The 27,945-nt window shown below is 32.2% G+C and overlaps 1 protein-coding gene across 6 annotated transcripts in view; it reads left to right on the top strand.

The window, feature by feature from the left end:
* Nucleotides 1-27,945, top strand: part of LOC147074534 (phospholipid phosphatase 2-like) — a 115,751-nt gene that overhangs the window by 81,071 nt on the left and 6,735 nt on the right. For 4 of the 6 annotated variants that reach the window (XM_085943788.1, XM_085943789.1, XM_085943791.1 and 1 more), the window contains 3 exons: nt 24,332-24,486; nt 25,394-25,620; nt 26,303-26,423. In XM_085943788.1, the coding sequence (XP_085799914.1) occupies nt 24,332-24,486; nt 25,394-25,620; nt 26,303-26,423 (503 nt within the window). Of the gene's footprint in view, nt 1-21,933; nt 22,066-22,330; nt 22,441-24,331; nt 24,487-25,393; nt 25,621-26,302; nt 26,424-27,945 lie in introns of those variants that run through there. The other 2 variants (XM_085943792.1, XM_085943793.1) reach the window with 2 other exon arrangements.

The raw sequence follows: 27,945 nt of genomic DNA, 5'->3' as shown, positions 1-27,945 counted from the left end.
GCCGTTATCCTTATGTAGGTAGTTATTCACCTACATATTTATGAAATTATCATTAAACTTTAACTACCTGATATCTGACAATAATATGACATTATACGCATAGTTTATGAATATAAACATACGATGACATTTTATATTGTCAATAATAATAATAGATTATGTCAATTCTATTGCAACCGCTATCTTGTCTGTGGTCAAGATTAATACCTGCAATACCTACGTATTATTCCGTAATATTTTTACCTCTCTTGACATTGTATCATATTATTGTATTTACGAACATGATTCATAATAATATAGTATAATAGTATCTTCGATATTTTGCCGCAAGCAAAATACAATAAACAAGCCTGCCCAACCATTTTTAGAAATTTTCTACATACTAGTTCATGTCGGCATCTATACCGGAATCGATCATTGAATGAATGTCTAGCTCCTTCCACTCTTCTCAGTTCGTTATTCTTCGCTGTCACGTACAGACACCGCAATTATGAGTTTGTCGGTCCAGCGAGTTTTATGCGTCAATGACATTGAGCTGCTTATTGTGCGAATTTACAATCTGCCTGTAAAGTCGCCCAGTGTCATCATCGAACAAGCAGATTGTAAACAATCTACCGAGAAAAGTTGAAAGCCGGTCAACTTTACACGCTACACATCGGCGTGTGGGCCTACCAGGCAACGCTCAATCTGCCTACCCCCACGGGACGTCACTGGGGCCTACTGCGTCTGCGCAGTAGAGCGTAGTAGCGACCTCCCGGTAAAAAAACGAACTACGTTCTGTCAAAATAGTCGCTAGCTTGTTGGCTTCTCAGCGAATGGAAAGTTTTGTGTGTCATCATCACAATCGCAGTAGCTGAGTCGCCCGCTTTTAAATTCGCCAACAAACAGCTTGTAAATTAGCTCAATGTAATTGACGCATTAGGAAGTCTCTGTGGTCGTTTGGTAACACTTTAATAAATGACGGCATTTGTCCAGCGGTTGTCTACTCGCCGGGCGACATGCTAGCCATAGCTCCAACATCCTGAAGCGACCCCCCAGGCCAGAATCTTTGGAGGTCCCACCTACCTATCATTAAGGTTATGGGTAGTGTGATGCTCTACAGTAGTATTTCACAAATTGTACACGGGAATTACTATTTAAGTAAGTATATCAATCATCATATTGTATCAAATTGCAACGCACTGCCATAAATATACAATATTTAATGGCCTTTACGTAAAGTAGCGCCGCAGGCGACTTTTTTTACTATTAGAATAAATGTGTTAATCTCACTTGTCTGGTCGACCCGCCACCCCGGGCCTCTAGGCAAGAGCCTTATCAGCCCCCCTTCTGGGGGCCATGATGCTAGCACATTTCTATTTCATCTTCTCAGCGACCTCTATCACATCTAGTACTCTTGTCTACCTTCTTGTTCATTTGTTCTTTTCCGAGATATGCATCTGTCCATGTCATGCTACTATGATAAACGGCTTTACTGAAACAAAATCAATCCTCGTCAGTGGCACTTGGATAACAAATGCCAATTGCGGGTTGTATATGACGAAATTACTCGCAGATTCAAAATGGCATGGAGCGCATCTTGAGGCTGAAGTGTATCTTTAAAAGTGACGTCCCGTTTTTCCATAAGCGTAAAGTGTTCAACCAATGTGTGTTTCTAGTGAACACGTATGCATGTGAAATATGGACGCTTAATGTGAGAGAACTCTACATTGGTTCGTATTGAAACCTCGGATCAATAATCATTAAATGTAATTGAATAAACCATATTATTTTATTCAACGATCACATTGGCGTGAATCCAGTGATTACAGATTCAACTCCAGTCGGGCGTCGTATTTTCTTTCAAAAATGATTTTTCTAGTAGAATATGAGGTGTTTTTGAATGATGTAGGTATATTAAATATAATTGAGATGAATTTGATGAGTAGAGAGAGTGCATTAAATACCTGATATTCCTATCGTTTTTTGTACATATTGTAAAAATGATATTACCCATACCTGTTGCTAGCTGTCAAAATCTTTCTAATAATAGGGTACCTACGACCATCTTTTCTTCGATTTCGATTTAAAACAAAATTTACTATTAATATTTTTGAATTATTAATTTGACTCTTTTCAATAGATGTCACTATTGTAGCATAAACCTGAAGACGTTCCGGAAAATGCCGCAAGTGACTACAGCGCTAAAAGAAAAAGAAATAACGCGATAAGGAAGGTAAGTATACCTTCCAAATACTAACAAGAGATGTCGATTTTCGCATAAAATCAAACGACATCAATAAAAGTGAAATTTTATTTTTATGTAGTATTTTGTAATGCAAATGACGACATTATCACTATATTTGAATGTAGGTTGAATATTGTTTTATTAAAAAATAGCATGTAGGAATTACAAAATCTTATCTTTATAATTTATTTATAAAACTGGAATCGTTTATTGCATATCTATTATTACATAGTATACCTATAGGTAATATAATAGCGAGATAACCAAGATTTTAAATAATATGTGTATATTAATATTCCACTTTTGACAAATAAAATCTACGAGAGGATTTCTTTCTTTATACCAATTTACTCCAACTAGTGAAAGTGTCCGTTCACGATGTTATCGCGGGGAAGCTCTTTCCTTAAATGCATTGCTCAGTACTTTGAATCAGGTATTGGCCACCTTTTTATAAAGGGCTTAAGGCTATACCTCAGTTGAGGCACGGTCTAAAAAGATCGTGGCTAGGCGATGCGCGGATTGCGCAAATGACGCATGTCAAACGAAATATAATTTGTCATATAAATCCAACATGTGTCCATTTAATGTTCTGTTTATTGTTCTATCAGTAACAATAATAATATATTCATTGACATGTTTTCTTTTTAAAGTAAATGGGTAACGTTTTTAGTAATCTTTACACGACTTAAGAATTAATACCCCCGTCGCCATCACGAAACAAATTGACGTGTTCCCAGCTCGACGTTCTCTCTCCGAATGCCAGCGAGTCCAAAATTTCGTCGCGCCTATAGTTGAAAATTATCTGCCGTTTCACTGATGTACCGTCTTAAGTAATGGCATATGTTTTAGGCTATTCATTTAGTATACCTTCTTAAAATAATATGAAAAAACGAGTTAATACCAATTTATTGAACAAAACATAAATTAATAATAATAAGTTAACTATAATTTTATTAATAAGAAAGATGAAATTATTTTTTCAAGTTGGGATTCAAACTTCTCCATATCGTCAAAATTGATTGCAAATTTTCAAAATTGACTGTTAATGCCCTTATTGAAATTTTACATGCCTACGAGTATTTCATTTTTTTTAAATTAAATAAAATTAAAATGAAATGTCTTTCACTCGAAATACTTACAGGTGCTGCCAAATATAGATATAAACCCCCGAACATACTGACAATTATTATTGTCATCGCTTATAATTTGGAAAAAACTAAAAAATACTTTAATACAGAGACTTCATTAACGATAAGTGTGTACCTACGTACTTGAAATTATTTTAATGTTTGACAAGTACCAAGTACCTATTACCTTTAAAATCCATCACAGAGTCGCATTGATGCTTATTTACTAATAAATATCCATTTTAGGCCGTTGAATTATATTATACAAAGAGTACTACATAATAAATGGTTCCTTAGTTATTTCAAACTCTATTTGAACTAAATCGATGTTGGCGTTACGTAAATAATTTGTAAATCATTACAATATTTAAAATACACTAATTTCATGGTTTCAAATACACGATGTGGAAGGTATAGGTACACGAATTGGACTTAATCTTCTAGAAATTTGCACATATTTTGGACTTTTTTAAATCATGAATTAAATCATAAAATTCTACAAACATACCATTAAGGATTAATATGATCTTCAGACATTGTTTTCCCTACCTGTGGTAAATTCAGTTCTGTGTGTAGGTATCTAATTATATAATCGGTTATATTAGTTATAGTCAATGACATTATTAATGGACGACGCACTCAATACAGTAGCTAGCAAGTAAATTCGCGCATTCGCATGCATTGGTAGACGTCACGCAATTTCCATTATGCGATATCACGCATCGGGAATTTATAGCAATATGACCTTTATTGTAATGGCGTTAGAGCAGTGTTTCTAATGTCAATGTTCATTTGAGCGAACCCGTTCGAACCGAACCATTCGGCAGACCCAACAAAAAGCATCAGGAATTTATAGCAATATCACCTTTATTGTAATGGCGTTAGAACAGATTATGCCATTCGGCAGACCCGACAATAAAGTGAGTGTCATTTTCTTTTCCAGATTATTCGTCCATATTAATGGTTATAGTCCACATCCTAAAACGGGCTCCCCGGCCAGGATCTTTGGCGGGCCCCCCTACCTATCGCTAAGTTTAACGGCATGTGTGATACACAACAGAAACGTTTTCAACATTTTGTTAGAGGTAAAAGTGCCTTCGGTTTATTTTTAGGGATTTTTGTAGTTTTAATACATCTACTTGAATTATGTAGTTGTCAAGTATCAACACAAAACAATCAAAATGCATCTAACGACCTCATTTTTTAAATGTAAAATTTCTTCTTGCGAAATAGCGCCGTAGGCGACTTTTTTTACTTACTATTAGAGCAAATTTGTGATTATCTTAAATATCTGATTGACCCGCCACGCCGCCCCCCCCCCCTAAGCCCGGGCCCCTAGGCTAGAGCCCTGTCAGCCCCCCCCTTGTGGGGGCCATGGTTATAGTACTATCAAATAATTAAACGTTCTTCCTCGTTTGCGATTTGGAAGGTCCATTATTAAAACAAACTTCTATAAAGACATTTCATTAGTACATGTTTAAAATATTCTTTTAGTATTAAATTTGACAAGTGTTTTCCCAGTATTGACGATTTTACACCTTTTGTATGTAGAAATATAATGTAGTGTTAGTTTACCTACTTGATTATTATCTAATGATCTATAATTAGGGTTTTGATGATGTATACGCCGGTTGATTGTATTATTAGTAATAGGGGTTATTTTACAAACAATTGAACTAAGGAAACTGTGGGAGGCAGGACGATATCAACCTAGAGGCGGCAGGTTATATGAAAGTATGGTGAAGCAGGCAAGTATGGTGAGGCAGGCTGGTAATCAATTTGTGGTAAAATTTCCACATTAACATTATATATGGGTACGATATAATGACCAAAGTAAATCCTCCGTGATGCCATGCTTTTTTTTTCGCCATTTCTCGTAAGTTGTCGGCTATTATTGGCCTGCTTCATTCAGTTGTATGAGAAAGCCGATTTCTTACCCATCTTTTTATTTAATACCTCTATATCAACTAAGGTAAATACCTACGAATTCAGGGTCAACCAATGGGTAAGGCGAATCGGGCGACCGTCCACCACATTTTGAATATTATACCATTTATAACACATATACGTTTTAATAAGAAGAAAAAAATGAGCCAATTTGTTGTAATACTTCCTCCAAACAATCCCAAAGCATGCCTATCAATGTATCTCCTGGGCACATAATTTAGTGCCATATCGACGGCAAAACCAACAACAATCAACAATTTAACATAAAATCATAAATTAAATTACAAACTAATAAACACCAGACCTAGAGTGCGTGCCAAGATTTCCCCAGTTTACCATACCCATTATAAACTATAAGTTACAGTCCACTAAAATTATCGCCAAATATAATATGTATACCTATATTATATTATAATATTATATTTTACTGAATCTGAGCAGAATCTAGAACAACATAAACATAATATAATCCGTTACATTGTTCTACACCTACATATTTATATTATCAACCAAACAACTCTTAAATTTAAATCTGGACCCCAAGTTGTGTATCGTTTTTATGTAATTTGAGATTGGTTTTAGTAAATTTCATTATAAAATCATATTTTTTTTGAATGATAAGAAAGATAACACTTTTATCACACCAGGCTTAGAGACTTATCGACGTATTGCGCAATGGCTATTACTCCACACCCTATCCAAATCTACCAACAACTAGTTGGATGACGTCCACAATGATCTCGAATTTCAATAGATATGCATATACTTTGTAGTAGAGAATCCAATCCCGAGCCAAAATTTTGATCCCGGAATTTCGGGATTACAATCTGACAATCCCGGGATTGGCATTTTTTTCCATAGTTAATATAAAATTTTCATATATACAAATAACATCGATAAAATCGCTCAAAAATAAATCTAGTATAATTTATACTATTTAAGACATTTATTGTTAATATTGTGTATTTGTTAATATTGTGTATTTCATAAATATAATAAGTCAGCCAAATATGAAACAATCGTAAAACGTATGAGATCATGATGGAATCACTTTGTTAAAACTGCGATGCATTGTTTTTTTCCAATCTTTCTCATTTTTATTAATATATGCATAAAAATAAAAGGAATTGGCAACACATGGGTAATACCTAAATCAAACTTCATCCAAACTCAGTTTATTTATTATGTAGTTATATGTCATTAAAAGTATTTTTTCTGTTATATTTTCGTTCTTTATATTTTGTTTTTCATAAAAATTGATAATAAAAATCAATCCCGAAAGTTTCGGGATTACATTTACCAATTCCGGGATTCATAGGTATCGAAAATAGTTCTGGATCCCGGGATTGGAATCACTACTTTGTAGTACACAATATGAACAATTTTTGGTACAGTTCGGTTATGAGGAATACAGCGGAAAACACATTTTGAAAATACCCGATATACTGGATTATTTGTTAGCTTAACCTAACCAAACCAAACCAAACCTGACCTAATCTAACCTAACCTAACCTAACCCAAACTAACAAATAATCCAGTATATCGGGTATTTTCAAAATGTGTTTTCCGCTGAGTATTCCTCATAACCGAACTGTACCCAATTTTCAATCTACCTTATGGCGCACCATTGAAATTAAGCTAATCATTTATATATTATAATAATTATAATAATACTTTGCTTACCGCCTTATTGTAAACCTTTGCAGAGTCATGGACCTGGGCCTGCGCATCATCTCTCGTCAGCATGACCTACAGAGGCCAAATTATATCTAAAAACGAAACCACAGGAAAATTTAATACCGGCGCGGTTTTCATATAATTCTCCACGTAGTTATTATGAAAAGAATTATTAACCTTGTCTAATTTTTCACAATTATTTATCTCATAAAATGACTTCATTCTCGATAACTGGAATTAATTTTTATTATGACCAAAATAAGCGCATTTTCATTGCAGTATTATAATAGTTGTTTATCTAAGAATGTTAATATAATATGTGTATTGACTAGTTAAATGTTTTCCAAACTTCTCTTTCTATTCATGATAGCTTGGTTGGTAGAGCGAACGTCTCTGAAATCGTAGTTCATGGGTTCGATCTAGTACAAGGACACACTGGATTGAGCGAATAGCGAACACACATCCTCTTTTAAAAACATGTTAATATAACATTCAAGACTATTAGTAACTAACACCTTAAAAATGTGTGAATACGTAAATATTCATTTCACCAAACCAATAAAGAAAATATTATTTCAAAACCAGTGTTATTTCCCGCGGTGCAATTAAACCCCAATCTAAATACATTGATACTCTCTCCTGTCATAATATTATACGAGTCGTCGCTAATTTTAATATTGTATTTCACCAACCTTTGTAATAATGTATCTTATATGCAGTTGCGAAGGGTGACTTTTGGAAAGAGGTAGGCTGTGGAGATCTGATAAAAAGAGCACACTTATCAGGTATACTTACGAGAATTGTACGATATTTACTACTAATGAATAGGTACACACTAGTAAATGACAACGACACACTAATTCAATGAAACTTCAAAAACTCATTGACGACATAAAAATAAGCGATGTGTTTAAATTACGTATTTTTCAAAACATGTATACCCATCAAAAATCATTAGATAAAATTTATTTTTATTTATAAAAACAATCTATATTTACTTATTTATTCGATTAAACGCCGTTGAAATTATTTTTTTAATTATCTAATTATTAATGATTTTTGACAAAGTGCGCAGTCGTGACAATATTATTATGCGCGAATGTTTTAGGCTCTGCTATAAGAGCTTACCTTATTTCGTACAAATCAGCAGACTTGCTGAGAAGTCCATACGAAAATATTCAGAATTATTTCACACATAATCGGAGATTTATTTACGTCGAGACGTCGCGGCGTTTATTATTTATTTACGGCGCACTGTGGTATATTTTTAATACGTTTTCAGTTGTTTTGTAAACTGTGTAATACTGTAATACATTCCTAGATAATATACGACATCTCTCGTTGGCAAAATAAATTATTTTTATATAACATAAAATAAGTGATTAAGTATATAAATATGTCAATATGCAATTAAAAAAATATTTTTCTTAAGAAGGTAGGCTTTAAATAATCGCCTAGTATGGAGTCTTTGCCACTGCTTATATGTCTATAATCTGAATACATAAACTCTGTAAAGTCGACTAGTCTATTTAATAACCTATTCATACCAGAGCTTTTGAAAGCTTTATTTTTTAAGGTATGAGTTCGGGTTCGGTTCCAGCGGAAAAGTTGAATGAGACTCGCTTCCATCCAGTCAAAAATTGGAACCCCGGTTCCAGGGCTTGATTCCGTTTATATAAAAACTTATATTCTTTCACAATTATTATACTTACCTACCGAGATTTTCGTAGATGTTATGAATATTATTTTCATATCAAATCTCAGAAAATAGAAACGTCTTCATTGTTTTTCGATATAATCCTCACTTGGTGAAGCACGGAGATACCACAGTTTGTAGGCATTCAACCACATTAGTTTAGCATTTGGTGGTAACAACTGGTGTCAGCATGACTCATTAGTGAATGATTACTAAAAGTAGGTACTTAATAGAAAAAAATAATGGTTCCACAATAATTTAGGTTTCTAGAATTCGATTTGGAGAACTGAAGGAGGTATGTTACTACCTATAATGTACGTTTAAATATTGTTTACAAAATTAAATCTAGCAGTTCTATCACCATAATTTTCCATTTTAACAACGTTTTCCTTAGCTCGTATTCTTATTTGTCCGGTGGTTCTTTGTCCGGTACAAATCTTGCAATCGATTTTAACTAACTTCCCGACTAGCTAAACATTTAAAACTCTTAGAATATACCAGAAAACGATGCCAATGCATTTTTTTAGCCATCTTTAAGTAGAATTGAATTCATTTTCAGTTAATTCTGTTTTGTATGAAAAGTTATTTTGACACCATTATTGGTTGATAGGGGTCTGGGGTTAGCAACTAAATTATTAATATATACGTGCGTTACTATGGAAATCAATATGACATGTCAAAATGAGATTTCAGTATTATTTCTAACAAGTACAATTTTTTTTTTGATCATTTAAGCTAGTCAAGTCAAGTTTAAATGATGCAACAAAAAATTTAAAAACGTTGTATATAAAAAGTTCTTTTTATCTTGTAATTCTTTCCTCTAATGTCCAATAATAATATTTTTCATAATGATACGTCACTTAGCTGACAAAAATTAATTTCTATATTGAAAGTTTTGAAAACAAGTCCTAGACAGTCACAATACTTACACTAACAAGAAGATTGAAGTCCAATAATCACGTCATAAAAGAGTATATCATTCAAGGTCCATCATTGACTATTGACTAAGATGTACAAAATGTAAAAAAATGTATTGTATAGATATTTCTGAAGAATTAATACATCGTACCTATTCCGTATGTGTACTTGCAAGAAACGTGTTTATGTTTTGTTCAACGATAGAAGAAGGTAAGTATCTATAAAAACATATTTTAATAATAAACCGTGATAACCAATTGGCACGATTTTACAAACCTTGAGCTTAATCTTGGAAGAAATTGGTAATATCATTTTAAGTATTATATTAATGGAGTGTTTGTACATGATGTATACATTATTTGTTTATGTATCTAGTAGTTATTAGTTATTTATTACTAACAGTCAATTATGGTGTCCAGAAGCTCTATCAAAAATAATGATTATCAGTCAATCACCAGTATGATTATTATTGTCATATTATCACTCTACAACCCGAAATCAATACCTGAATTCTCCGTAGGAAACCTAGACATAATCAATTCTAAATATCAACCAATAATTCGTAATGTAGGTATTATAACTTCATGCAGTAACATGCCGCTTCCTTTGCGTCTCTTGTGCATAGAAAAAAACAATATTTGCAACATACGACAAGATATTACTAAATATGTACAAACAAAATAATTAAGGGCATCGTAGGCCTGTCACAATCATATGGTGTCAACCTGAACACTAAAAATGCCGAATTCATGAGAATTAAACAAGTCCCTATCCTGTCAAGTTACCATGTAGCCTTAACCTTACCCAGGAAATGATACCTACCGAGAATGGTAAGACGGTGTCTTTTTGGTGCTACGCTGAAAAGCCAAAGAAACAATGAATGAATCAAAACTAGAAAGTTAGCTAACTTGGCCACACTATGAGGAATCCATGTTGGTGTTAACTGCTGCTTTATTATTATTCATTGGAAGAGTTCGGCTAAGCCGCTAAGCGAAGCTCTGTAAGAAGATAAACGAAAAATATTATACTAAAAAAACGAATAATATTATACTATTCACAAAAACATATACTTACTTACATATATTATAAAAATAATTACAAGATAAAAGAACTTTTTATATACCACGTTTTTAAATTTTCTGTTGAATCACATAAACTTGACAATGGTATTAATAAATACTTTTTTTGTACTTGATAGAAATACTGAATAAATAATATAGAATACTGTAATGTCATTTTGACATTTATATTATGACATTAACAATTTAGTTGCTAGGACCCCCTTAGTTACCGATAATAGTGTTTTACTTTTTACGATTTTTTTCCGAAATAACTTTCCATACAAAACAGAATTAACTGAAAATGAATTCAATTCTGCTTAAAGATGGCTGAAAGTATTAAAAGAATGCATCGTAATCGTGTTCTGATATATTCTAAAAGTTTCAAATGTCTAGCTAGTCGGGAAGTTAGTTAAATTGCAAGATTTGTATTGGAGAAGCAAGAATTTTTTTTTACTGGACAAACAAGAATACGAGCTAATAAAAACGTGGTAATAACGTGCACGGAAACTGATAAAAAATTGATATAATGCTAAAAAAAAGCTTTCGATTTTGATTTTGGACATTTTTTTAGAACCACTGATGTGGGTAGGTACTTGTATTATTTTTAAATGTGTCAAATATGTCTAGCTACGCCACTGAATTGGAATAGATTGTACGAATATACATTGTCCTTCATGCGTCCCACCTTTTAACTTAAAATATCTCCTGCGACGCTATTTTCTTGCTAAGAGCTTGCTGGAAAACTAGCATTACAACTAATTTCACTTAAAATCTTTTAAATCTTCAAAATAAAAAAATAATATATTGATTTTCGATAAGTACCTACCTACCTATAGTATTTAGTATGAAGTTCAAGGTAATTAAACATCTACCTCTTTTTTCGATTACCAATGTTTTATTAAGATATTTTTTGTACAGGTAAATATATTTTTTTATAGATTCGGGCATGTTTCTAAAATATCAAATTTATATGCAAATTATATATTTTGTTTATTTTTAAATAATGTAGAAATCGTTTCTTTCATAATGTGATAAGAAAGCAGATGCAAATTTTGAAATTGGTTAGATAACAGCTGATATTTTGTGAGCATAGGTAAGTTAGAATGATTAAATCACAGGTTCCTAACCCATGGATCATGGAGCTGTTTTCTAGGAGGTCGACAACTAAATATTAAAAATAAAAATAGGTTCTTGTATGTTTAGTGGAAGACAACGGCAAACAAATTTTGAAAATAGCCGATTTACCGGATTATTTGTTAGGTGAGGTTAGGTTAAGTTTTAATGCTAATTTGAATTCAGGCACGGCCTATGAAACCACCTTACAACAACCCTAGAAAATTATTTGTAGCGCAACGGGGAGGGGCAATTCTGATGAATATTTCGTCGTATTCATTGGGAACTGAGAACTGCGATTTATAGCAGAGTTTTTCCCGTGGTAAAAGAAATGTCGCATAGGACTGATATTCTGAGCATATACTTATCCTAACTTATAATATGATTGCAATCACTGGATCCGAAAAGCATGAATTATTATAACATGTCACCGTAGGTTAGATTGTTAAGTTATGTTAGGTTAAGTTAGGTTATGTTATCATTCTTGAATTCATGAGTTTTGTCAAAATCGGATATGAATATTGCCGCTGTTCCCGCCTGGCTTCCAGTAAACAATCTTGTACTTAAAAAATCTTCACTATGACGAAAAATTCAGTATTAAATTTTAAATTTATTCGGTGTTTTAATGTTGAGTAAGGTTGGGAAATCTACAATTGATTAACTTGTCAATCTAAAATCTGGCTTAAAGTGGAAACAAATAGTTTCAGTACAAAATTAATGAAAGTGGAGATAAGAATACAAATCCACGAACAATAATAGTCGAAAATAGGTGGAAAAGATAAAAATTAGTCTTAAATATACCAGCGACTGTGTACCTAATATTTGACAGTAAACAATCAGAGACAAGGTAATAGAGCTTTTAGTTGTACCTACCTCGTTCGCTGTACGCAATTTTCTTGCCATTTCATACATCAAGAAAACATAATAATAATGTGGCTTTAAGCACCTACTCAATTCATTAAAAGTTGGTTAATAAATTTAAAATCCTTATCAAAGTATTTTCCTAATATAATAATATAATATGATAACGCTATATTAAAGTAACCTGAAATTAAGCGGCATAAAAGTAAATATTTATATATAATATAATATATAAATCTCTTTGATGTTTTTTTCTGATAGCTCTAGTTAATCAAGATGGTTTGTAGGAAGGAAGTGGTGCGGTTGACTGATAAGTGATAATAAAATACTGTATACGAATTAAAAACTTTTCTAAACTATTATGTTATTTAATTACTGCAGAGAAATAATAAAAAAAAAACAGAATCAAATGCACACTGAAAAAATGATGTCAATGACATTTTTTTCTTTTGAAAACATTTGTTACAAGTAAATATTTATGTAAATATATTATCACACCTACGTCTACTATACAATATGTATAGTATTTAAATTAATACTTTATGTTTCACTTATGTAGTTGTATCTACTAATATAACTAATTTTCGTACCTATGATCATGTTGCTTTACTACACCTGTAAACCTTATGAGCCGGGGTCGATCCACTGCTGGGTGGAAGGAAGGTCTCCACTAGCTCTCTCAAAGATCGGTTATGGCCTCAATGAAGTAACAATAGTAATGTCAATAGGCATACTTCTGTCAAATGTTATAACGCCAGATACTAGACACCAACAAACCATATCCCTAGCCTCTATGCGTCGTCCTTGGAAAATGCAGATGGTGTATGTCTTAGGGTAGTATAGCCCACTTGTGGCTAAATAGAAGGGTGAACGGTGAAACTATTATCATACTTATTAAAAATGTTAAGTCCTGCCTTCTTTCTGCACCAACATAATATTAACAGAGAAATATCAAAACAGGAAAATACGTGGCGCTTTTATTCACTTGACAATATTGTTTTGTACTTTATTTCAATGATGCTAATTTATTTAAACTATTTTTCAATTTTAATTTAGCTTCTAATTAGTTTTATTAGACGTCGTTTTCAATTTTCACTGAGAATTTTATGATTCTACCACCTCGCGTTTTACATATATATTGAAATATCTGATAGAAATTAAAAACCACCCTTAAATCACGATTTCATGATTTTATTATATTTTTTGTTTTTTATTGCCAATCTCGAAGTATCATGGGCGGGGCAAGGCCCGATTGAGCCAAAAGGTCCAAATCGCCGTAAGACCGGGTCTGATTTGATTCGACCAATGATCTTTGTTTTTTTTCACGATGACACTTGAAAGGTCTATAGCCTTTATTACCTCTGAAATAATTCAGATATTTACCATCTCATGGTCAACCAATAATAATAATAATTATTCAAGTAGGTACTACACTAGAACAATATTATATACAAAAGGAATGCGTGGAATTTGTAGACATCCGTAAATTATATAAGTTATAAAATTAATCAGTCATCTTAATATGGCTTAGTAATGAAATTGACGAGGTTATTTTACAGATGAGATTCGAACCCAGGACCAGGACGGTGTAAATGAGCTAGATACGAGATAAACTCTTGGCAATTATTGACATTCTTAATCTTGAATTTGGGAGCATTAATTGTTCGTTCTCACAATGTGCACAACTAACCTCATATTAGTAATGCAAATTGGACAAGCAATAACTGTGTTCAATGAAATCAAATATTATTAATATATTTCGCTTGCGCTAAATGTATTTCGATCAATGGCAAGGGGTGGAGGTAAACCCAGTCTAACCCAAGAAGAATGGAGCATTAATAGTGCACATTTTTTCAGTCATAATTATTTGTTTTCGTTGAACTAAGAATACATAATATTAGACAGTGACGTCCGTAGATAAATTGCCGCCCCTAGGCAGCGCCAAACTGTCGCCTAATTTTTTTATACAGTATTATTGTCATCCTTTCATGAGTCCAATATCTAGATATATATATATCTAGACTATACTACAGAAGATATATTACAGAAGAAATCAACAAGAGAATCATGTCTGCGAATAAACGCTACTTTGGCCTGTTAAGACATTTTAAGTCCCGCATACTATCTCGCCGAACTAAAAGCACTCTTTAAAAAACACTTGTAAAGCCAGTGCTCACCTACGCATCGGAAACCTGGACATTAACTCTGCGAAATGAACGAGCCCTGAACATCTTTGAAAGAAAAAAATCCCCGCCGTATATATGGACCGATCAGGGATGGCACCAATTGGAGGAGAATATAATATAATGCTGAGCTCTACGGGCTGTACGAAGATTGCAGCGCAGTTCAATCAATTAAGATTGGGAGACTGCGATGGCTAGGTCATGTGCACCGTATGAATTACAATGAACCGGCAAAGAGAGTGATGTCCAGCAATCCAATAGGGCGTAGAAGAAGAGGGAGGCCAAAGATTCGCTGGTTGGATGGAGCTGCCAGTGACTGCCGTATTCTGGGTGTACCACATTGGAAAGCGGCCACACTGGATAGGGACAGGTGGAGTGAGCTGTTGGAGGAGGCCAGGACCCACACCGGGTTGTCGCGCCCCTGATAATGATGATATATCTAGACTAATTATTCGCAAATTTGCACGTGTCGTTTCTGGTCACCAATAACGTCGAAGGGCAATGGAAGTAAACTAGATATCGCGAACTCGACAAAACCAGTGATCTGAATTGTTTAATGGAAAGATATTTTCGTTATTACTAAGTTTAGGTAGTTATTTCTATATATTCCAAATGATTCTCCTCGATTTTCCGCCCTTCGAGTAACTGCCGCCCCTAAGCGACGCTTAATCTGCCTACCCCCACGGGACGTCACTGATATTAGAGATGGTTTTGGTTAGTTTTTTTAAATTTATTAAGCTCTACCTAAGCCACACCATAGTAGATAAAAAAATATTCTTCTATCCATTAAATATTTAAAATTATGTATGATTTAATGGCATACTATTAGATAGATTTTTTAGATATACGAATATTTTTTGACTATTCTTTTTGTAGTTTTAGTTCAATGTAAACAAATAAGTAACACTGACGAAATTTAGTGTGCACTATTTATGTCGGGAAATAGCCTACCTACCTAATATTATGTTTACAATTTTATTTTCTTTATTCTTATGTCGTATTATGAACGCCTTAAATTTGTAATAAATAAATAAATTTGAATTTGAAAACAAACGGTGTTAAGTTTGTCCATAAGTAAAAGGCACTTTAATAATATACCTATTGACTCTTTGCTCTGTCGTTTTTATATTATTATAAATATTATGTTATTGTTTGACATACTAATTGTGATTAGTCATTAAAATTTGTACAAAACTTACCTATGTTTATTTGCTGTCAGTTGTACCAATATGACGTCTTAGACACAGACGTAAGTCAAGCTGTTCAGATAAAAACACTTTTATTATTTTAATAAATTTAAACAGAGTAAAAAGGTAAATAATTATCCAAACAGTGCATATGTGGCACCATAGTAGAGGTTATATTAACAGATTTTTAATGACTAATGAGCAACGAATAATTCACAAGATTTAAGAATGTAACATTCTTTCATTGAACATAGATAAGCATAGTGGTCAGTACACATGGGCGCGATTCCCGAGGGAAGCAGGTTCGAATCCTCTGGGTGTCATATTTTTTTGCAAAAGATCGGCCCAGAAAGTGATAAAATTGTAATAAACACAACTTGATGAGGCGCCAGGAACTATGATCTCATTCAATAATTTCAAATTGCTGTAATACTCGTATCATAATACCTATTTGGAATATATACATGCAGTGTTCACAATTTGAAATTAAATGAAATTTGAAAATTTAAATCTATGTTGAAAATGTATTTTTTTGATACCTACTCATCGGCTTACCGGGATTTCTCACGGGATCCCCTGGAATCCAATGATAGATACTTAGTTACGTATTTAGTGATATTTCACCAAAGGTTACCCAACAAACGAAATCAGTGGAAGCTACTATTAACGGGATCCATTCTCTCCCGCCTTTGACCTTTGTAAGCGCGGCAATGTCAATGTCATGTTGTGACCCGCCATTTTGTCAGATTACCGGAAGTCCCGCAGATAATACAGCATTATTTCATAATCACTGTCAGCTCAATTTTCAAATTGCGAACGCGGGTGCACTTTTGGCGGGCGGAAGCGGAACTTCGACGGCGTAGTACGAATCAACATTGGGTGTACGAAGAAAAACAAACGTACATTATGATCTATATTCTATACATAGATACGTACATAATGGCTTGCGATTATTATTTATTTATTAATATAATATAAGCAGGCAATATACCTAATTATGTAGGTAACTTGTGTTTCAAACGTCAGTTATCTCCATAAACTTTTATTCAGAGATATTCACAAAAACTGCCTGCCATGTTAGTATATTACCTATCTCATCTCGTCCGGAATGCGATAGATTTGATTGCAATTCGGCTCGATAATTCAAATTAAAATGATAAAATAAAATATGGTTATATAACCGAACGTGAATTTGCATGTCTGCTTTGAAATTAATGTTCCCAATCGGAACGCCGATATATCAGCTATGAAAAACTATGTATATAAAAACTCTGTCCCCCACGATGGCCACGCAGCTTAAGCGATGGCCTATAGCGTCGTGGACCCCAGGTTCAAATCCTGGGTCTATCAAATACACATATTGTTTTTTAAATTTGTGTATGAGTCACAGTATGGACCTAATAGGTTGAGCAAGTGGCTGACAACCATTTCATGGTCGGAAGAAGATAAAAACTATTATTATCAAATCATATTTTATAATAAAAAATATTTATTTCCCTAATTATTTTATTTTAGCATTTATCAAATGGGGAAAATGGGCTTTAAGTGAATCACCTTAGTGTGATCTGTATTTCCCATATTATTATGGGAAATACAGATCGCAAAATATTGCAAGTTCTCCAAAATTTCGAGTTTATTGGAAACTCCAATAGAAAGTTCACCGAATACATTTTATTATATGTTCGTTTCTTTCAACCTGAACGAAACAAATCAAATTAAACCATAGACAATATATATACAAATTGCATGAGTAGAAAGTTGACCGGAAATGGTTTGAGATTTGACGTTTGGTTCAGTGTATCATTGAAAATCAAACCGTTCTCGTACCATCAGAAATGGTTTGACATGAAACGTCAAACCGATTCGGACGATCCATAGACTAATGGCAATCTGTCAAAATGTGGATAAGCATTATTCGGCATTTATATATCGTGAGGTGTTCATATTAATATGTTAGACATTTACACCATAGAAGTTTACTTGAATTATGTGTATTATAGATTAATAATCAATACCTAATATTATTCATAAGTAACCATACGCGAACAAGAAGCCGCTTTTGGTCTTATTATCTCACAATCTAATAAGTAATATGTTCCATTGTCGTCTAAGTCACAAAATCATACTGTCGACATGAACAAGTGGTCAATTATAAAAAGCTCTTAACAAAAGTAATTTGTAAAAACTTGTCATACCTATAAATCTTGTAAATTAACTAAATGGCTACCTATTCACGAAGCATTATTTATATTTTGTACATTTAAAATGAATGAATACGAATTTCTATTGTTGTAGACAACGATAGGAGGTTAGAATTTCATAACAAGTTGACGTTTCAATAAATATGTTTCTGTTTTAGAGACTAATATGTTATGAATTAATTTTAAGTACTGGCAACACTAATTAGTCGTCAGAAAAGCGTTTCCGTGGACATTTACCAAACGGTCCCAAACCAAACGGTTCCATTTCGTTTCTTTGATTCAGGTTGAATGATACAGACTTTATGTGAACAATCAATTAAATATATATCTAGCAGTGGCGAAGGGAGGATGTAGGCTGTTCAGATCTGATCTAAATAGTGCACACTACACATTGCCAGTTAAATATATTTGTTTTCATTTAACTAAGACTACAATGTGTACATATAATGTTTTTTAGTTTTTAAAATTCAATTAAACCTTGCCTAAACCAAGTAGTTTGGCTATGCTATGGGCGATGTGACAAAAATAGTGCACACCTTTTCAGCCATACTTATTTGTTTTCGTTGAATTAAGAATACATATTACAGATGGTGATGGTTGATGGATAATCGATAAAAAAATATTCTTCTAGCCCTAAAATATTTAAAATTGTGTGTGATTTAATAGCATAATTTTAAATATATTATATCTAAACGAATATTTTTGACTATTATCTACTATGGTTTGAATTAGGCAGGGTTTAGTTGAATTTTAAAAACTAACAACCATTATTTACACATAGTAAACTTGTTCAATGAAAACATATACGTTTAACTAAAAAAGTTTAGTGAGCACTACTTAGAACAGCCTACTTCCACCCTTTTCCACTGATTTACCTAGTATGCCGGCGTAGTTAAAATAATCTGCTATAACCACATATCTTATGAAACAAGCTATGGCTTTACTCTCAAATTATAAAAAAATCACACCTACACATTTTACAGTATAATATTATATCTATATACTTACCTACTAATATATTTTATGTAACCAACAATTAGTATTGATTCCCATAATGCTAAAAAATAAGACATTTAACTAGATTTATTTCCCACAAAGTCTAAGTTTGTTCAGACTTAGAACTTTAACATAGGTACCCAAAATTCTTATTGCCATAAATTTACCTTCCATTTTGTCAAATTCAAATTTATTGATTTACATACATATAATAAACTTTACAAATTACAAATTGAAGACGTTCATAACATGAAAAATAAATAAATATAAGCAATATAAAAAAGTAGTAGGTACCTATGTCTAAAAAATAGATACATATAGTCCACCGAATGAGCTAAGTATAGCCTATTTTAAGATTTTATGAAACAACGTCCAAACTCATCCTCTCGTAGGTGGAATATATCAATATCCGAAGTGATTTGGTTTACCAGAGGATTTCCCAATCGGCATCACCAATGACAGGTTATAGTACGACAACAACTTTTTGGCTACGTGTTAAAGCTGTGAACTAACATGCTCCGCTTATTTTTACCCGCAATTCCATTAAACTAACAAGCTCGTCTCATTTAGTAGACAACAGCGCCTAGAAGCGTTGCCAAGAAGATGTTGTCGTACAATAGTTCTCCACCTTGCGAGAATAAAAAACCGATGCTCCCGATTTCTAAGATAGTTATTAGGAACACACAGGTCAATATTAGGCACTAAGAATGACAGATTTTGAACTTAACCGCGTATAAGTCGGTAAACGCCCACGATGGCCGAGCGGCTTATAATGTCGTGAGTCCCAGGTTAGTACCCTTAAATTTAGAATTGGGAATTGTTAGGAGTCAGAGTATGGACCTAATAGATTGAACAGGTGGCTAACATTCATCTCTAGTATAAACAAAAATTTGTTAAAACAAACATCCACTTCGTGGAGGCCCATATTATGATCCTATTAGGATCTGACATGGTCAAAAGAAAAATAAAGGGAAAAGTACGTGGCCAAATATAGATCTCTACTGACTTTTAGGCTACAGTATGCCAGCATACCTAAGAGAAAGTAAGTTGGATAAAGTTACAGATATTATCCATATTATAACGTTTTGTGGAGGTCTATGCCCTATACGTTCTGCTTAGAAGCGAAACATATATTTGACTCGTTTTTTTATGTTTAAGTTGGTACCTACCTACCTATTATACTATAACCTTCACATGCTTTTAAAATAATTTCCACGGCAGTGAAGTAGGTACTACATAGGTAGCTAATAAGTGGATAGAAAATATTATAGGTACTCTATTAATTAAACAAAATTAAAATATTTGCTTATAAACATAATATAATGCGTATATGTAAGTAGACAATATTATCGAAAATAAACTGAAATATCTGTAAAAAAATGTTTGTAGGTATTTAAATTCAATATTGTATTTAGCATATTTTAATATCAGGTGTGTGCCTAACTATAAAGTAGGTAATTAATACAAATATTGTTACTTTTACATATTAATTTTATAGTACCTATATTGTACTTACGTGATGATCGCAGTGGTGTTTTCGCTTACAGGTATACGATCGTCGCACTCCATTTAACGGCTCGGAAACAAAAACTCCAATTTCAATTTCCATAAAATCTTCTAAAGTCAACAAAATTGTAGCACAATCTGTTTTTTATACGTATATTGTCAAAAAAAGTTATTATAAAATGTTGTTTGTATAGGTAGGTACCTAGGTACTAATAAAAAATAACATTTTAGAATATTTTTTTCAGAAATTAAATAAAAAAAAGAAAATAAATAAGAAATTTTTACTGACTTGCCAACATATCTTTACGATAATTAAAACTACCGTTTTTGTTTCCAACGTTTTCTGTATGGTCATTTGCTCAACGATTGCTGAATTAAAATAAATGTTTACGTAATATTATAATAATATAAATAATATTTATTGTTATAAAATGAAAACGATTCGACCAGCAGTTATATTACAATGCACGTACCTGCAGTTATGTTATCATCTCATAAGTAAGATCATTGCTTATTGAATGTACCTACAAGTCATTCAATTCGGTTGAATGTGATCATCGCAGACATCAATCATCACGTATTAAATGCGATCATCTCATTGCAATATTTCAGCCAACATTAATAGTAAAATTCACAAAATAATTTGCAATCGAGTGCCATAATTGCATGCGATCATCGCATAAGTAAAATCACCATCTACTTGAAAACATTCATAATTATTAAATAATTAAATTTTTATTCATTTCATATTCATTTAATTCATTTATTGGAAATTTTTGGGATAATGGGAGCCCTATCAACCCGCCACTTGTGGGAGGCATTATTACTCTCAAAACCAAGAAAGTACTCTTTTTCTTGAAGAAGAATTATTCAACGAATCCTCAAAATTAAAAACCACGCCGTAATTTATTATCTATTATTTTATACTCTCATACCAGAGAAATCATTATTAGGTATGATTATTATGCAGAACTTGTTGCGGAATTCAAGTCTAAAATTTTGGATCAAAATACCTATGTCATTAAATTTTCCGAAAGAATTTTCAGACAATGTCATTTTATATTTATTAATCTTCCAATAATATTCAATATTATGGCTACCGCCACTGTTTTTAAATAACATAATATTTTACCGATGACATCCTTAAAAATTACCATATAAAATACATGCATACAATTTATTTTTTTAAAGTTTTTCCTGGTAGCGCCTCTGCCGGTGAGAAAGATTCTTATTGTTAGTAAAGATTCGAACTCGCGCGTTACTTCACGTCTATTGGCAGTAACAAAAAATATTATTAAATGTATCCGATAAGTCAAATATTTCCTTTTAATCACCTGCGATTCAAAATTAATCGATTAACATTGAGTAAGTCAATCCTAATAGTACAGTTTATGTTAATAATTACAAGAATACAATACATGTATTTATTTCTAACCTCAATAAAATTTTAGTGATAACCAAAAAGTCAAGCTGCGAAAATTGTGAAAATCTGTGGATGTTTTTTGTTTAAAAAATAAGTATCGACCGGAAACACAGCTCATTTATTTTGTAAAGAAGCAATTACCATAATATCTCCTAATAATAATGTAAAAACACTAATCACATGAGTTACATTAGCAACGAACTCAGCACAAGTCTGTCCGGTTTCCACTTGAGTTGTTGTTCTGTCAGAAATGTATCGTATTATTTTCGCTCTGTTTAAAAATCGCAATTTAATATATAAATTGATATTGATAGCAGGTAATTGTGTAATTAAATATTTTAAGACTTGTTGCACTACAAGACTAAAAGCAATTTTACCATTAATTGTGTTTATTATGACAGCATAAAATAAAACTTTATTCGCTTTTCCGGAAGTCTACACAACTGTCAAAATCAAACGTCAAAATCTACTTTTGTGTTATTCAAAATATGAAATATGATAATTTTAAACTTAATATTATCATGGTGTCCGTTCGGTTTAAAATAAAATATTAGATTTTACACTTTTCTGTGTCTATATTGCGCAGTAATTATTGTACTGTCATGTTATCGCAAAGTTTATTGACTGGTTTTAATAGTAATTATTCTCTAGAAAATGCCGGATTAATAATGAAATAAGGCTGAACTGAATACATTTTTGATTCCTTTCATTGCGTACTTTCGTTAGATATTGGAAATGTCATTTTATGTATATTATAGTGAAAATTGCGTATATACCTACTTAGATACAATATAAGGAAAGTAACACAGCAATCACATTGTTTTCTGGATTTACGTCCAATCCTTATAATACCAACTTATATTTTTAAGACTTGCAAAGCTCAGGCTAAGCAGGCAAGCTCATATCTTGAGTATGAAAAATCATCAATTCAAGTGTAATTAGTAGCGGGATTGTGTAGGAGACACTTCTTGCCTCAGAAGTCAATTTTTTTTCCTAATTAGGATACTCAGAAAATACCATTATCATAAAATGTATTGAATTTCCATAATGGTGAACGCTTCATCTGTGAGAGGCACCTAGCGGAAATTACAAAGTTTTGTGATTTAAGATAATTTAAATTTGAAAAAGTGCTTTAATTAATCAATACATAGATGAAAACATTTAACAGAAAAATATCATGACCATTTATCATTTTTCTTTGGCAGAAACAGTTTATCCCATTTACACAATTATATTAAATACCTTTTTCTGTCAGCGCAGATGCTTTTCGATCTAATACCCCCGTTTACACGTGCATAGATTTACTGGGCACAGTAATAACATGTATGTAGAAACATGTATTATCCTGCAGTTGGCAAGATTGCGTGCATAAATCAAACAAGATTGGAAGATTCCAAATTGTGATGATTTATTGCGCGCAAGAAGAATTCTTGAAGAATGAGATTGGAAAGACAGTCAGCACTTTTACGTGTAAACAGTTATTGTAATGACAGTTTAAAATAAGCACAATTGCCGACAGTAATTCCATGCATGTGTACACGCGCTATAATAATTGTTAATTTAAGGTTTGATATTTCCATACATTTTGACGCATCATTATCACTAAGATAAGATTAGGTTGGGTTGGGTTTAGTCTAAAAAGAAAGTTATAAAAGGTCATACGGTCATCTGCGGCACTATTACCATATTTTTACTTTAAAGTCAATGATAAAATTACAATAAAAAACGATGTAAATTGTGAATTCATTAAAGGATCATATCTTTTTATTACATATATTCTATGGTTATGTTTATCATTAAAATTTTATTTTAAGTTCTGATGCATCGAAAATATTTGTGTGGAAATATATCTTCTTGAAGTAGATCTCCAGGTTATGTCGTTGACGTCATTCTTTTCCTTATAGTTTGGGACCATATTAAACCCTATGCAGCATGTCTCTCTCAAATACGTGAGAATCGGTGAGAGTCCAACAATGCCTTGTACATCAGAATATTATTTGTACTCCTGGAGAGGATATAACTTTAGTTGATTTTGTTGAATCCATTTGCTGCTATGACTCTCCGTTTCATTTTAATTCATGAACTTGTGAAAAAATTTTGGAAACTAAAACCCTCTTATTTCAAATTTTCTTCATTCCACTTCGGTATCTTTGGTTTAAGGTAGATAATATCCTTTGAAATCGACAATGTATTTTTCTTTTGTTTCAGTTATTGCATTTATAATTCTATCTGAATACGGTTACATTCCTCACAACAATGGAGGCTTCTACTGCGGTGACCCGGCCATATCGCACAAATTCCAGGGTGATACGATTTCCATTAAAACACTCCTGACTGGAACGGCTTTCATTCCTTTGTTTGTGGTAAGTGACAGTTATTTCACTAACACTTTGAATCATTTTTGATTTAATATAGTTATAATCAAATATGTTAAAGAAAAACCTTCTTCAGGTACAGATAGAGCTTTTATAATAATAGTAATATATTATATTAGAGAAAAGCTGAAAACAGGTTACTAAAGCAAATGATTAAATTGGTCTTTTTTCCATGTCAGATTCATTTGTAGCAAAATTTATCTTGTTCTCTAATTCATAGTTTCTTAACCGGTGGTCCGCGAAGATTTTTGGGTGGGCCACAAAAATTTTCTGCAGTTCAAAAATAGTTACCTAGAAACCCAACATTTGAAGTGGGGTTGTATTCTATTTCGACATTGTTTTAAAAATAGTGTAAATATAAATATTTATTATTTTATTCCAATGTTAATGTTTCGCAAAACATTTTTTGAATTTTTTTTGGTCCGCGGATGTAAAAAGGTTAAGAAAAAAGAAGATTTGTACACAATGTAGATAGCAACTAAAAATACTCCAGAAGCACTGTCAATTATTGTAACACATAAAGGTTGCTTTACACCCTGTGTTTTACTAGTTCTATTTCTTTGATGATAATAGCATTGTGTAGAAGTAAAAGAAAGAGGAAGTATGGATAATAAGGAAACAAACTCAATTTTACCATGAGCAACAAACACGCTGTGGCACTGTCAATTTTGTTAGAATCTTAAATGTTTTTTGTGGATGTCAACTAAATTTCATGAGTTGAGTTTGTACGTGCGAGGTCCCTATTGATCTCTGTAGAATAAATGTGTGGGAGGATTTTGTGGAGGTCATAGCTTAATTTTTTGATTTTACTGACCTATGGTCTACGTCAATTTCTAACTATGCTTCACCGCACCGTTGCAATATAACAATGATGTATCCTGTTAATATTTTTCAGATATCAATAACAGAATTGTTGCTGTATCGCCCGGAGTCGATTTCATTTAGCAACAAAGGATTTGTGTCTGCATTTAAAAACACGTACATCTGGTATGGCGAATATTTGCTGTCATTCTTCTTCAACCTCATCTTCATGGATGTCGTCAAGTTCATCATCGGTGAACCTCGGCCGCACTTCTTGGATACCTGTAGGCCTGACACAGCAATTAACTGTACTGTCGGAACGTAAGTTATCCTGATTATTTTTTCTATCTCAATTGTAAGATTTCACACGGAAAAAGCGACCTGTAATCAACAGCTTCATCATTTTTTGAACAAAAAAAATACATTGAATTTTACGTTTTTATTTGAAATACAAAAACTAGGTACTGAAAATTCGATAAACAAATTGATGTTCGAAATAATATTTTTAATTTTGCAAACATTCGCTTCATGGAAGCTTCATGGCTTGAAAGTTTTGGTATAAGCTGAATGCTATGCTTGCACTCGAAAAATAAAACAATCCAATGAATATGTATCCCAACATGATTATGACAATAAGAAACCACAATAAATTTTATTTTAGTACCTAGATAAAAATTAAGGTTAAGAAATTGTTTAATTTTATCTATTTATACAATTATATATTTACATTGCTGGGAGGATAATTTCTAATTCAAATATAAATAAGCATATTTAACTCCAATAATATTTTCTCATAAATCATTATTAATGATATTTCTCAGGGAACTGTTTTTAGAAAAATAAATTAAAAAAAACTTGAACTTTGGCAGTAAGTAATCGATCTTTGGACAGTATTAAGTCAATAATAAATTAATCGGTTTGAAGTGACTTGTTTTGATGATATGTTTTGCTGACACATTTTTTATTTCACATTACCTTTAGCAATACTTATTATTTTTTCCAGGTACATTTCGGAATACAAATGCACGAATACGAAGCCTACGGCATATTATATAAGAGACTGCAACAAGAGTTTTCCTTCGGGGCACACTTCTCTATCAGTTTTCTTATCAATATTTTTATTTGTGAGTATTTTTAGATTTTAATTGTGTACATTTTATATTAATGTTATCATGTTTTCTTTATTTGCATGTTATTTTATAATTGCACACATTTCTGTCTCAGAAATGATTTTGTCTGTGACATGACCGTGAAATGAATTCAAAAAGAAAGGAAAAAAATGTTTCATCATGACTTTGAATACATAATTATTCATCTTCTGGGATTTTTGTATACAATCAGTAATATCTAGTATAATTTAACAGTAGTCACATTATTTTACAACGTTTTTATCAGCTCGTATTCTTGTTTGTCCGGTGGTTGTTTGTCCAGTACAAATCTTGCAATCGATTTTTAACTAACTTCCCGACTAGCTAGACATTTGAAACTTTTAGAATATATCAGAAGACGATGCCAATGCATTCTTTTAATACTTTTAGCCATCTTTAAGCAGAACTGAATTCATTTTCAGTTAATTCTATTTTGTATGGAAAGCTATTTCAGAAAAATCCGTAAAAAGTAAAAGACTATTATTGGTTGCTAAGGGGGTGGTCCTAGCAATTAATATGTACGTACGTTATTATGGAAATCAAAATGAAATTTCAGTATTCTATATTTGTTTGTTTTTTTTTTTGAGTTTGTTGTTTGAGCATATTATTGAGCATAATAATTCAACGGAAAATTTAAAAACGTATATAAAAAGTTCTTTTTATCTTGTAATTATTTATACTTAATCCAGAATCTATTTATTCATATGTGTTTGTTTGTTTGTTTTTTATTTACTTCATATCAAGTACAAGTTTGAGCATATTGAACATAATAATTCAACAGAAAATTTAAAAACATATATAAAAAGTTCTTTTTATCTTGTAATTATTTATATATTGTCACAATCAATTTTTTAAGATCTTGCAGTTCTCTGCAGTTTGACAGAGTGTTCAACAAAATAGTTATAGTTTTTATTCACAGGTGCCAATGTTAATTTATAATAATATTATTATAGGAGAGAAATAAAATAACAATTATTTATTTATTATTCGGAATTGAACTGACTTATCGCTTCTCTCACATAAAATTTACCCCCTTACTGGGTAAGAAAACATTTATTTGTATCCGAGATTTATCCCGAAGTTGAAAATAACTATACGTTATATATTTTTGTTATTCAAAATTATTGTATCATGTTGATGATAATTGTTTGAAGAAGTGCCGAGTGCACTCCGGTTACGAAAAAAGTCCCAGGTTGCCGACCACTGACCATCTGTATGAAAATATCGACCTTGTATACCAAGCACATGGGCCAGATATGTTGATATTTATTTTATACATAGTACATTTCGCACCCTCGCAACTAAACCGCCACAATCCAAAAAATGTCAAACAGAGAAAATCAGCTTTGAAGTTTTTACCTTTCGCATTTTTGTACTGTGTTTTTGAAATATGTTTAGATATTGAATGAAGTTTTGACTTGAATTTGATGTCTTAGAGATATGAAATTTTCGATACATTTACTATGAACGATAGACAATAAAACGTAGTAATTAACTC

The sequence above is a fragment of the Rhyacophila brunnea genome, unplaced genomic scaffold (genome assembly GCF_057557595.1).
Source record: "Rhyacophila brunnea isolate RB1 unplaced genomic scaffold, BYU_Rbru_1.0 scaffold_16, whole genome shotgun sequence".
Classification (NCBI taxonomy): Eukaryota; Metazoa; Arthropoda; class Insecta; order Trichoptera; family Rhyacophilidae; genus Rhyacophila; species Rhyacophila brunnea.
The sequence above is the reverse complement of the archived record's forward strand: the minus strand, read 5'-3'. Positions and strand labels throughout refer to the sequence as shown.